Here is a 12,602-nt window from a genome sequence, read left to right on the forward strand (position 1 = left end):
GGCTGGTCCTTCGCCGCCAGATTTTGACACAAATAATCAGATTGAAAATCAGGGAGGGGAACAGAAGAGGAAAAAAAAAACACACACACGCACGCACAGTGAGAGAGAGAGAGAGAAAAAAGGAGAAGTATCTGTTTGTGCAGAGAGTCACGAAGTTGACAGAGTGGAGCCGATCCCCAGAGAGAGGCTCCGAGGTTCCCAGCGCTGGTCCCGGACGGCAGACCTGGGCAAGAGGTGAGTGCTGGAGACCGTGCCTGCCGCTGCTTTTTCAATTTGCATGTCTGACTTAGATTGTTTCAGGCAGGTTACCTAGTCCCTTTTGCAGTCATGGGAAGAATAAGGTGGGCAGGAAAATCTTTCAGAGGGTGTGGATTTTAGCCCTTGAAGCCAGGGGAGAAGAGGTGGTCTGGAGTCAGTCTTATCTGAGATGCTGCGAGCCTGTCTAGGAATTACACCTTCCACCAGCTGTACATAAACACCCGTTCCAAAACTCAGTTTTATGCTGACAGCTATCACCGACGTGCACGATGTCATACCCACACCCCAGCTGTCCCAGGGACCCGGGCAGAGCGTGATGCGACACATGTGGAGGTGCCTGAGTTGGTGTCCCCCCTCGGGCACAAACGGGCCCCGTCCCCCCAGCACTCCGAGCCTTTTTTGTCTGTAAAATAAGAAAGCGGGATTGAGAGAACTCTGAAGGAAGTTCTCGCTCCGGCGTCTGCAGTCCCAGGCGAACTTCACCAACCATCCCGGGACACTGTGAGAGCAAGGCGCCCTCTCATCCTGAGGGCACAGGGGAGGCTGCCATCTCGTACTGCACTCCCTCTGCCTCCAGGAACAAGAGAACTGTAGACGGGAGGTGGTGCCTCAGCTCTGCTTTCCCCGTGATTGTCAGCGCCTTTTCTACCCATTTTTGGAGAAAAAGCCGAGTTAGAGTCTTTGGGGATAGATACTCGCTCTGCCACAGGTCTTATTAAGGAGGCGTCCGTGGAATCGCTGTGGGTATGTGCCTGTGAACGTTTGTCTGGAGAGAAAGTCTATGGCTTTCATGAGATTCTGGAGAGGGGGGCAAATTGACTTGCCGTCTCTGGTCGTGGAAGAGAGCTGAGCCGCACCTGCCCGTGGGGGCTCACAGCTCCTGCGTACTTCTCACTGGGCAGCGGGTAGAATATTTCAGAGTCTTGGTGAAGTGGTGAGTTTCTTGTCCTCCGAGCTGGTGCAGAAGGGAATCTTTGGATAAGGAGATGGGTAAGGTCTCTTCCAACTCAGATTTTGGGGTCAGTATGTTGGTTTCCCTGCAGAAAGTTCTTGGGGAACATCGGAGAGCGATAACTCGCTGAGGTCCGATTGAGGGAATCACTCAAAACCAGTGCGGACCATTTGCTCAAGGCTCTCAGGAGCGTGGGGTGGGGTTGGGGGGCTCCAGTGGAGAGCCCAGGACTCCAGATCGGTCCCCGTGGGGAAGTGGCCTGATCGCGTGATGCTTCATTGTGACACAACCTCCCAACTCTTCTCAGAAACAACAGAAAACCTTACCCCTCCTTAGTCTGGAGGGAGGTTTTTTGTTCATTTGTTCCACGAATTCGAACCAACGGGAGCAACTTTAGTCTCTAACACAGAGATGCCCAGGAAGTGTTTTGTTCACGCATTTTTTTTTTTGAGGTAAAATATATATATAACACGAAATTGACCATTGTAACCATGTTTAAGTGAACAGTACGGTGGCGTTAAGTACACTCACGTGGTTGTGCTACCGTCACCACCATCCATTTACAGAACTTTTTCCATCTTGCAAAATGGAATCTGTCTCCATTAAACACTAACTCCCCATTCCACCTTCCCCCAGCCCCTGGCACCCACCGTTCTATTTTCTGTCTCTTTGAATTTGACGACTCTAGGTGCTTCACACAAGTGGAATCATATAGTCTTTGTCCTTTTGTGTCTGGCTTATTTCCCGTGACATAATGTCCTCAAGGTTCACCCATGTCGTAGCAAGTGTCAGAGTTTCCTTCCTTTTGGAGACTGAAATATTCCATTGTGTGGATAGACCACGTGTTGTCCATCCATCCATCCGCTAATGGACACTCAGGTTACTTTCACCTTTTGGTTGTTGTGAATAACACTGCTGTGAACTTGGGTGTGCAAATATCTGTTCCAGTCCCAGCTTTCGATTCTTTTGAGCGTACAACCAGAAATGGATTTTCCCACTTTTGATGTCGAATTCTCTGAACTTAGGAGGAGAAATTTGAGAACCCATTCCAATAATCATAGTGACCATTCTCTGCTGGGGCCCCTGAAATGACCTGGGCTCACTTCCTCTGGATCCTGCATGGAAAGGGGTTTTTTTTTGTTTGTTTGTTTGTGTTCCCCATGAGTCATGTCTTTAAATATAAAGGAAGTCCAAAGGGACCTCTGTAGCTGATTATGAGAAACAACAGAGTCTTACCCAACCTCGCAAAAGGGAACCCGAGAGATGAGTTTCTTAGTCAAGGTGGGCCACTCTGGCACTGAAGATCAGCCAACTGTGCTTGGGATTTTAGAGCAAAAGGGAAGTTTAGAAATCTCTTAGTCCAACCGTCCCTTCTGAGAGAGAGGAAAACCAAGCCCCAGGTTGGCGGCTGACATGTGGTCAAGCTCAAGGTCACAAAATGAGACTCAGCCCCATGGGAGGCCCGAGGTGACTCGTTGCGTGAAAATCACAGGCCTGCTGCTCTGACCCCACTGGAAGTCGGGGTGCAGGGCCACCCCCATCAGAAGCTTCAGCCGAGATTCTGACTCAGGGTCAGGGGACCCTCTATCAAGATTGGGGGTTTTTGAAGAGATGTTAACGATGAGTCTCTTTCCGGAGGCCCGATAGCATCAAGGCCTCTGTTTTATGAAGAAATCTTAGGCTTCTTTCACAATCTCTGCGCTGAGCTCTTTCTCAGAACGGGTTCGTGTGAATCAAAACGGTGTGGTTGTTAATTAACTACAGTATAGGTGATTGGTTCCTGTTTTTTTTTTTTTTTTTTTTTTTTTAAGCTCAGCTAACAGGGGCCAAAAGGAAGTTCTCCTGGTGTGCTCGGTCCCCACGGTGAGCTTGAAGGCTCGGCCATGGGGCTGGCTGTGCCACTGTCACTTTGCCAGGCTTAGCAGAGAGGACGTTCTGGGGAGGGAAGGGGGACGAGATTGGGGTCTTTGGGGGGGATCACTAGAGTAGGCCCTGAGAGTCACCTTCCTCCAGCTGGGGAGCCCCGGAAGCTGGGTGCCCTTCTCCCCGTGAGTGCTCATGAACCCCAGAGAGGGTCATTGCTGTGTTGTCACCTGGGGTCGAATCAGTGGGCCTCTAGGGTGTTCTCAGGTTCTGAGCCCCACGGAAGACCAAAGCCTCCTAAGGGAGGCCTGTCCCCTCACTGGCCTGTCCCCCGGACACTCTTCAGGAACCCGTGTGGGGCTTTCTGGGGCCTGGAAAAGACGTGAGGATCAGGGGAGTTTAACTTTTCCGCCATCTTGTCCTGCCAACCACCTTCCCCTCCCTGCTTGGGCAGGCTGTCTCCATCAAGCGCTGAAAAGGACCACAGATGCCGATGGGCAGAGCCCTAGGCCAGGAGTCAAGTCCTAGCAGGACAGAAGCCCTGGGCCCGGCTCTGCTGCTGGCCCCTGAACAAGCCACTTTCCTCTCTCAGCCTCGGTTTCCCCCTGTGACTCGGGAAGACAATCACTGCTTCCCTTGCCCCAGTGGATGCCAGATTCGGTGACATAATGCACAGTGGGAGCTTTGAGCGCTGTCTCGTCTTCCTCCTTAGTGTGTCAGCTCAGTTGCCTCCACACTGAATAAGTACCCACTCCCTGGTCTGATGGTCAAGAGCGTAGAGGCCTGAGGGCGGGCAGCAGAGTCCTGCTCTGCCTCACTCTGCCCTGGGATCCTGAGCCAGCCTCTAAGCCTTGGTTCCTTCTCTATAACGTGGGGTAATAGTGACTCAGCTCACAGGTCAGGACTGAGGGAGCGAAGGCCGTGCAGGCCCTGGCAGCAGGAAGAGTTTCCTGGTGCTCTGGCACAGCAGCTTTAATGCCTACCTTTGGTTCTAGTTGATTTCCTAATAAAATACTATGTAAAAAGAAAATCACCTTTTGATAGAGAGACAGACGATGGTCCTTGGAGGCCCCCCCCAGACAAAAGGCAAAGGAAACCTAGTCTTCTGGCCCTCCCTCAGTGCATGGGGGTCTCCTCCCACTCTCCCCAGGGGGCTTCCTAAAGCCAGGAGTTAGAAGGGGAAAGGATGGGGGCTGTGGGGAGCCCTGGCAGGGGAGGGGGAGGAGGCAGGAGGAAGAAGACTGTCCCTGGGAGATAAGGCCACCGTGGGCTGCCCGACAGGCCGGGGGGACGGCGGGCCAGGCAAGCCTTGTGAGGTCAAAATCTGACAGCTGGATGGGACTCCAGAGGCCTTCAAGTCCCAGCCCCTCACTTTAGAGCCCAGAGGGGAAGGGCCTGGAGCAGGTCCCAGCTCCTGGTCCAGGGCTGGCCCCCATCCTTGGAGCCTGCTATGGGCCGAGCGCTGGGGATGCAACTAGACGGGATGGGATGGGAGAAGTGCCCATGCTCCCGAAGCTCCTGCTCCTGTGGGCTGAGACCCGCCCTCAGGCTCAGTGCTGCCACAGCCCAGGCACGTCGCTGAGCACTTTACACACTTGTTCGTAATAAATAGAGGACCCTTCTTCCCCAGCATCCCAGGAGGTTGGGTTGTCACCCTATTTAGCAGATCTGGACACTGAGGCCTACAGCAAGGGGGGCAGCACCTGGGATGGCCCCTGGGCCAAGCAGGCCTCAACACCTGATGCCTCCACGGGGCTCTGGGTGAGAGGCAAGCAAGTCTGGGCACAATTGGGGGGTCCCTCTTCTGCCCGGCTCTGGGTCATCTTCTTGGGGAAGGGGTGACCCCCTGGGCCTGCTCCGAAGGCAGAGCTCCAAGCTGCCCTCTCTAATCTTCCTCCTCCCAGCCTGCTCCTCAACCACAGCCTTATCAGCCAGGCCCTGGCTGTTGTTCAGAGCAGCCCTAATCCCTTTCCCGCGCTAGGCCCTATCGCCTGCCCCTGCAGCCCTGCATGGGGCTGGCCCAGGGAGGGCGATGGGAGGGACTCCTCCTCCACGGCCTGGGGAATGGGGCCAGCAGAGGAGCCCCCAGGACCTGGCTGAGTATTTCCTCTAAAATTCTGCCCGGGTGCAGCTTGAGGGTGGGGAGAAGAGAGGACCACTGGAAGATGCTCCGGGTCTCCCAGGAGCCCTCAGGAGAGCCTCGCAGTCTAGGCACAGGGATGTGAGACGTTTGGGGGGCAGGAGACACCCTCTGTCCCAGAGGGCTCTGCACAGAAGGCCAGGAGTCCTGGGTGGTCACGCTGGTCTGGCTCTGCCACTCCCCAACCCCGACGTGGGATCAAGGGCCAGTCCCCCCCATCCCCTGACCAGTGGGTTCAGTGACTGGGCTGGGCTGGGCTGGCCACTCTCAGCTCCTGGAGTTGGTGAACATTCTCCTCTTCCTCCGAATCTACAGAGACCTCAGGCCTCCGGGTGGGGTGGAGCGGGGGCTCCTCTGGGGCCTCAGACCCTGTACACAACTCCAATGCCCCCATCCACCCCCACTGAGAGTGAAGGCCCCTCTCTTTCTAGGGACCAGAATCTGGGCCGGGGCTGTGGATGAGGAGGCGTGGCCCTGCTCTGACTGCAGGGATCCCAGCTGGCACGATAACATGGATTTGCAATTGAGGTGGCCCCCTGGCTGCAGCCCGCCGCCAGGCCCCCTGTGACAGGCACTGAGCACATACAATGCGCTCACCAGCACTACGCCCCTGGATGCCCCACCTTACAGAAAAGGGAATAGGCCCAGAGAGGTTAAGTTCTGCCTCAGACTGCACAGCAGGTGAGCAGGGATTCTAACCCATGCTCCTCTGACTCCAAAACCTGAGCCTCTGAAGGCAGATCCCAGTGGGGTGCAAATGGAACATTCTGGATGTGGGGTCTACAGTATGTCACAGTTGCAGACCCCCCTGCCCTTCCTTCTCTGCTCCCTGCTCCCAGTGCAACTGAGGGCATGCAAGTGGGAGCAGCCTGGCCCCGGGGTTTTCTAGAATTCGGGTGTGCTGGTTTCCTAGCAAGAGAGTAGTGAGTGGGGTCAGGATTTGTAGCTGCCATAACAAAGAACCGGAAAGTGGGTGATCAACAGAAACAGAAGTGTGTTGTCTCAGGGTTCTAGAGTCTAGAAATCCGAAATCAAGGTGTCAGCACAGTCAATTCCTTGTGGAGTTTCCATGGGGGGTCTTTTTCAGCCTCTCTCCAAACTGCTGGTGGCAGCCAGAAGTCTCTAGCATTCCTTGGCTTGTAGCTGCGTCACTCCAGTCTCTGCCTCCCTCTCCATGTGGCCTTCTCCCTTGTGTCTGTGTCCATGTCCAAACTTTCCTCTTCTTGTAAGGACACAGTCATACCAGATTAGGGTCCACCCTAACCCAGTGCGACCTCATCTTAACTTGATCACATCTGCAAAGCCCCTATTTCTAAATACGGTCATATTCACAGGTGCCAGGTGGACATGAACTTTTGGAGGATACTGTTCAATCCAGGACAGGAGGTGTCGGATTTCAGGAGGACGCTCTAAATACGGAGTCTTGTCCTCTTGTCCCTCCTAACTGTTCTCACCCTCTCCCCCTGTAGGGGTGGGACTCACACCGAAGATGCCACGCTCCTTCCTTGTGAAGAGCAAGAAGGCTCACACTTACCACCAGCCCCGTGTGCAGGAGGATGAACCGGTCTGGCCTCCTGCCCTTAGCCCCGGTGAGTGAGAGCTCAGGCTGGCCTCCTGCTGCACGCACCCAGGGCTCCCTGCCCCACGTGGTGGGGACGCAGCGGCATCCCACCCAAAGTGCCCCCTCTGGAAGCGAGAGGAGCTCAGTAAATGCTGATTGAATGATTGAATGAATAAATGGATGAACGAATGCACCCATCTCTTCTGACTCCTTGGAGTGATGAGAGCATCAGGATTGGAGGTGGTCCTCAGTAGCTGACGTGGGGGTCCTAATCAGAGGTCTGATCTAGGGCTGAGGTTGGGGTGCTCAGGAAAACCAAGACTGGTCCAAGAGTTCTCCTTGGGGATCTCCTCCTGGCCGCTACCCTGGGGCAGAGCCCCTGAGCATGAGCAGCCAGAGACAGCAGCACGTGGATCTCTCTCTGGGTCCCCTCCTCCAGGGAAGGAGTCTACCCCGGCTCCCTGCTGACTTCCCAGAGCTGTAGCTGGTGGCTCTGACCATCTTGTCTCCCCACAGTTGTCAGGGACCAGGTCCTGAGCAACGACCCTGTCCTCAGCACCCTGTTCCCAAACCAGTGCCTGGACTGGACTGATCTCAAACGGGAGCCGGGGCTGGAGCTGGACCCGAGCTTGGCCAGGATGTCATCAGCACCAGGTACCCTGCTATTCCCCAGCGAGTGCGCGGTGAGTGGAGGGTGGATGGGCTCCTGGAAGCAGGGACCTTGGAGTCAGGAAGGACCGACAAGGTCCCCTGGATGCACTCTGAGCTCTTGGGCTTCTGCTTGGACCCCTCCTGGACCGGGAGCTCATTCCCAGAGGAGGGCTTCCATGTGGTGGGTCGGAGGGGGCAGCTGGGCAGGCCGATGCAGCGAGGCGGTGCTCAGCGGGGGAGTGGGGTGCGATTCTGGGCTGGAAATCTGAGGGGCCACGGTGAGGACGCAGGCCTTCCCTCACGGTAAATATTTGGGGCTTACCCACTGACACCCTCAGCATGAGGTCACTCAGAGGGTGGCGGGGAGTGGCTGACCTATTTTTAAATGTCACCGCCATGTATGTGTCCTACTCTCCACAGAGGGCTCCGTTGTGATGTCCCGACCCCAGGATGGGGACTTGCCACCCTCTGACTCACCCCCGTTCTATAAGCCCAGCTTCTCCTGGGATGCCCTGGCCTCGTCCTACAGCCACAGCTACCGGCAGGCCCCCTCCACCATGCAGTCGGCCTTCCTGGAACGCTCCGTCAGCCTGTACGGCAGCCCCCTGGTGCCCAGCACCGAGCCGCCCCTGGACTTCAGCCTCCGCTACTCGCCGGGCATGGACGCGTACCACTGCCTCAAATGCAACAAGGTGAGCAGCCAGGGTACGGGAGGGATCTCGGGCCCTGCTCTCATCCTTCTCCTGCACCCTGGCAGCTGTGGGTGCTCACAGCTGGGTGTTCCCTGTGCTGTGAATCTCAGGTCCCCTGGTGGGATCAAGGATTCACTCCGTTCGTCCTCATCACTATTTATCAAGCCCTGACTGTGTGCCCAGCCCTGTGCTAAGCACTTAACATGCATGAGCCCTGGGAGGTAGATAAAGGGCTAAGATTCGGAGAGGTTGAGCCATTTGCCCAAGAACACACAGCAAGTAGATATCAGAACCAGCATTCAAACCTGGCTCTGGCCAACTCCCGGTTCTTAACCACTAGGCTATTCAGCCTCTAGATAGGGCTAGGAGGGACCTTCCAGACCCCTCTCCCAGCCTCTATTTTACAGACGGGAAACCTAGCCACAGAAAGGGAAAGAGACCTTCCTAGGACACACAGCACACGCCAGCAGAATCGGCAATCCAGGGCTCCTTCCCTTGAACACCTCCCCGTGGCTGGAGCTGGGGGTGGGGTTGGCCAGCAGACCGCAGGCCCATCTCCCTCTCTGCGGCCCCACTGGCCTCATGCTCTGTCCCTGCCCCCAGGTATTCTCCACCCCACATGGCCTCGAGGTGCATGTCCGCCGCTCCCACAGCGGGACCCGGCCCTTCGCCTGTGACGTCTGTGGCAAAACATTTGGTCACGCCGTGAGCCTGGAGCAGCACACGCATGTTCACTCCCAGGTGGGCAGCTGGCCCAGCCTGGGGCCCCCAGTTCCCACTCTTGCTCTCTGCTTCTCCCAGGAAAGCCTAGGGGCTATGGCTGGGTCTCTCGCTGTCTCTGACACAGGGTGACACAGAGCCCGGGTCCTTCCCTATCTGCCTCCTCCGTCCGGGTCCCCAACACCCGCCTGTAATCCGGTTCAGTCCCTGATGGACCATGAACAGTTGGAAGAGGCTCTTGGCCCATCTGGGATTTGGGGGGCAGCGAGATGCTCACAAATCATCCAACCCCCTGAGTGCCCAGGGCAGGGGTCCTCACCTTTGCAGCCCTAGACTCTTAGAATCCTGGAGTCAGCCTTAAGGGTTCCTCTCGTCCCACCTAGTACCCTGGAATTAGTGTCCATCCCAGGGAGACACTGGAGCTGCCCTGAGCCGCTCACACCTGAGTAAACGGGAACGACCTGGTGGGAGACGCATGATCATGAGCACGTCCACGTGCAGCTGCTGGCTCAGTTCTCAGCCTCCAATCCTGCCGACGACCCTTTGAGGTCATTACTATTACTGTTCCAAGGTACAGATGAGGAAACTGAGTCTTAGGGAGGCTAAATGACTCCCCTAAGGTCATGTGGCTAGTAAGAGGCAGAAGCCAGAATGGGCCCTGATAATTCAGACACTTAGCTAAACCACTGCACAGCCCGTGACCATCCCTGCCTCAAGGAACTCACTCTGGGTTAAGGGAAATGAAATGCGAATCCCCCAAAAAGCTCCCAGCTCAGTCGGTCCATTGGGCAGTCAACAAACATGTCTTGAGGCTTATTTTGAGGGGAATACTTTGAAGGTTACAAGGAAAAGTCCCACAGGAGGCCACTCAGGCACAAAGCCTCAGCTCCTCCTGGGACGCAGGAATGGGGTGCCTGGGTCCTGCTCCTCCAGGCCCCGTCCTCGAGGCCACCCCAACGGAGTGTCCTGTTCCTCAGGGGATCCCGGCCGGGTCCAGTCCTGCGCCCAGCTTGGCAGTCCCGGGTCGCGAGGCCCCGCCCGAGCCTGATCCCCCGGGGCCGCGTTTCCTCCGGCAGGAGCGCAGCTTCGAGTGCCGGATGTGCGGCAAGGCCTTCAAGCGCTCGTCCACGCTGTCCACCCACCTGCTCATCCACTCGGACACGCGGCCCTACCCCTGCCAGTTCTGCGGCAAGCGCTTCCACCAGAAGTCGGACATGAAGAAGCACACCTACATCCACACGGGTGAGGCACAGCCTCCGGCAGCCCTGGGCTTCAGGATGGCGCAGGGTCAAGCTACCAGGGGCGGGAGGGCGTGCTCCCCTCCAACAGGAGGCCTGGACACACTGTGTTACTTGAGTTCACTTGATGCATAGAAAAAATATTGGAAGGAAGGAGCAAAAGTCAACACTGATGATTTCTGGATTCATCCATTCATCCCTCCACTCATCACTTCTTCCTCTACTCATCCATTCATTCATTCTTCCAGCCCTCCACTCATCCATTCATCCCTCCACTCATCCATTCATCCCTCCATTCATTCATCCCCCTGTTCATTCATTCATTCATTCCTGAGCTGTTAGCTGAGTGCCTCTTTTGCTCCTGGCCCTGTGCCAGATGCTGGGCTATATGGATAAACAGGACAGACCTGTCCCTGCCCTAACCCGGGTACAACGCAGTGGGTGGAGGGGGCCAGAGTCATATTTTTGCATGTCCCCCTTTTCTAATTACCTTCTAAAATGCATGGGGGCTGTCCGTGAGATAGAACATAATGAAGCTTGGAGAACAAATGCGGGGCAATGGGGCAGCAGGCCCGGTGCAGATGACCCTGACCCGGCCTTGCTGTCCCGCAGGTGAGAAGCCACACAAGTGCCAGGTGTGCGGGAAGGCCTTCAGCCAGAGCTCCAACCTCATCACCCACAGCCGGAAGCACACGGGCTTCAAGCCCTTCAGCTGCGAGCTGTGCGCCAAGGGTTTCCAGCGCAAGGTGGACCTGCGGCGGCACCGCGAGAGCCAGCACAACCTCAAGTGAGGCTGCGCCTGCACCCTCCCGGCTTCTGGCTAGCTTCCCCAGAGATCCCATCCCCTGGAGGGAGGCCAGCCTCATGCACCCAGATCCCCAGTCTCCTGGAGGCAGCACTGGACAAGAGTCTTCAAGATTGTTTTGAGACTCACGAAATTGCTGTGTGAACTTGGGCAAATTGCTTTCACTCTCTGAACCAACATTTCTCCTGCTGCAAAGTATGGGAGCTGGGATGGATTTTTTTCTGTGCTGAAGTTGTCTACAGGTGTAAAAACTCAGGTGCCTTTCCCAGGGCAGAGCCTAGAAGGCCTGAGTGGCCCCAGGTGGACAGGAACGTCAAGAATAGACCAGAGCTGGGACCCACGGAAATCCTCCCGTGCCTGCTGCCCACTGTGCTGGGATCTGGTCGCCTTGGTTTTCGTGGGCCTCTTTCAGGCTGCCGTGAACAGCCAGAGTGGCCTCCTGCCCCGGCAAGAAGCTGAGTACCCCTCTGCTTCAGCTGGACGTGTGACGGCCGCTCGCTTTGGACTGGCACTCAGCAGGCCCTGGGCATCCCGTTCAGCTGTCAGACCATGGGCTGGAGAAACCAGCAGTTACTGCTGTCAAAAGCCTGTTCCCCTCCACTGCTGTAAATAAAAATAAAGACACAGGTTTACTTACATTGGGCCAGCATTTATGAGGTGCCTGCCGGGTGCGAGCTGGTGCACGGGGCTGGGGAGGGAGGCGGGGACCTTTGGAAAGCACAGGAAGCCAAGGAGTTGCTCACAGACAAGTTGGGAGATGTGCGCCCAGACCAGACTGGTAAGTGCTGGAAGAGAAGCATAAGAGACACATGCAAACCGAGACCCTTGGGAAGGGCAGGTCAGCGCAGTCGGGGGCTGCGTCAGTGTCCTGTGGCTGCCATAACACACTGCCACGAAATTGGCGGCTTCAAACAACACGAATTTATTCTCTTACAGTTCTGGAGGTCAGAGACCCCAAATGAGTCTACTGGGGCCAGACTCCCGGTGTCCGCAGGGCTGCGTTCCTCCTGAAGCCTCCCGGGGAGATCTGTTTCCCTGTCTTTTTCAGCTTCTGGAGGCCGCCGCATTCCGCAGCTTGTGGCCACTTCCTCCATCCTCCAAGCGCATCCCTCTGACCGCTGCTTCCATCATCCCTCCTCCTTTTGCTTTTGACCTTGCCTCCTTCGCGAAAGGATCCTGTGATCGCATCGGGCCCACCTGGCTAACCTGGAGTAGCCCTCCTATCTCAAGGTCCTAATGTAATCCCTAGGGTAGCTAAGTAATGGCTTGCAAAGGTGGCATCCTCGTCCCAGTCCCTGGAGCCTGTGGGACTTTGCCGATGTGATCCCGTTAAGCCTGGTGCCGCCTCTCACAGCTGTGTGACTTCAGGCTGAGCTCCCCACTCTGTAGAGTGTGAAGGTGACAGGCCCTTCCCGAGGGTTGTGGGAAGGATTCCCCATGACAACGTGTGTACAGCAGCACTCAGGGCCCAGCACGTGGTAGGCGCTGCCAACCTGTGAACCTCTCCTTTAAAGTCCTGCCCACACTACAAAGCCCGCTCAAATGCCACCTCCTCCCTGAAGCTGTCCTTGGTCATTCCAGCCAGAAGTTCTTCTCCCACCTCTGAACACTGAGCTCCTTGGGCTCCTCGCTTCCGGCTCAGGACCCACTGTGCCTGGACTGACAGTTCTCTGTGAGCAGCTCTCCCCTCTGCTAGAAGGTACTCTCTCTGGGCCCTACCCC

General features: G+C 56.4%; 1 protein-coding gene across 2 annotated transcripts; it reads left to right on the forward strand.

The window, feature by feature from the left end:
* The first annotated feature begins 85 nt into the window (after positions 1-85).
* On the forward strand, positions 86-11,518 carry GFI1B (growth factor independent 1B transcriptional repressor). Of its 2 annotated transcripts, none has more exons than XM_003364167.4 (7): positions 86-234; positions 6,683-6,802; positions 7,291-7,428; positions 7,846-8,117; positions 8,721-8,858; positions 9,914-10,079; positions 10,688-11,518. In XM_003364167.4, exons 2-7 carry the CDS (start codon positions 6,703-6,705, stop codon positions 10,864-10,866), a joined length of 993 nt encoding a protein of 330 aa, XP_003364215.2. In that variant the 5' UTR covers positions 86-234; positions 6,683-6,702; the 3' UTR covers positions 10,867-11,518. The 2 variants fall into 2 exon arrangements, with proteins under 2 accessions (XP_003364215.2, XP_014591599.1); XM_014736113.3 differs by having other exon boundaries at positions 88-234; positions 9,815-10,079.
* Positions 11,519-12,602: the final 1,084 nt, after the last annotated feature.

Source organism: Equus caballus, chromosome 25 (genome assembly GCF_041296265.1).
Source record: "Equus caballus isolate H_3958 breed thoroughbred chromosome 25, TB-T2T, whole genome shotgun sequence".
Taxonomy (NCBI): Eukaryota; Metazoa; Chordata; class Mammalia; order Perissodactyla; family Equidae; genus Equus; species Equus caballus.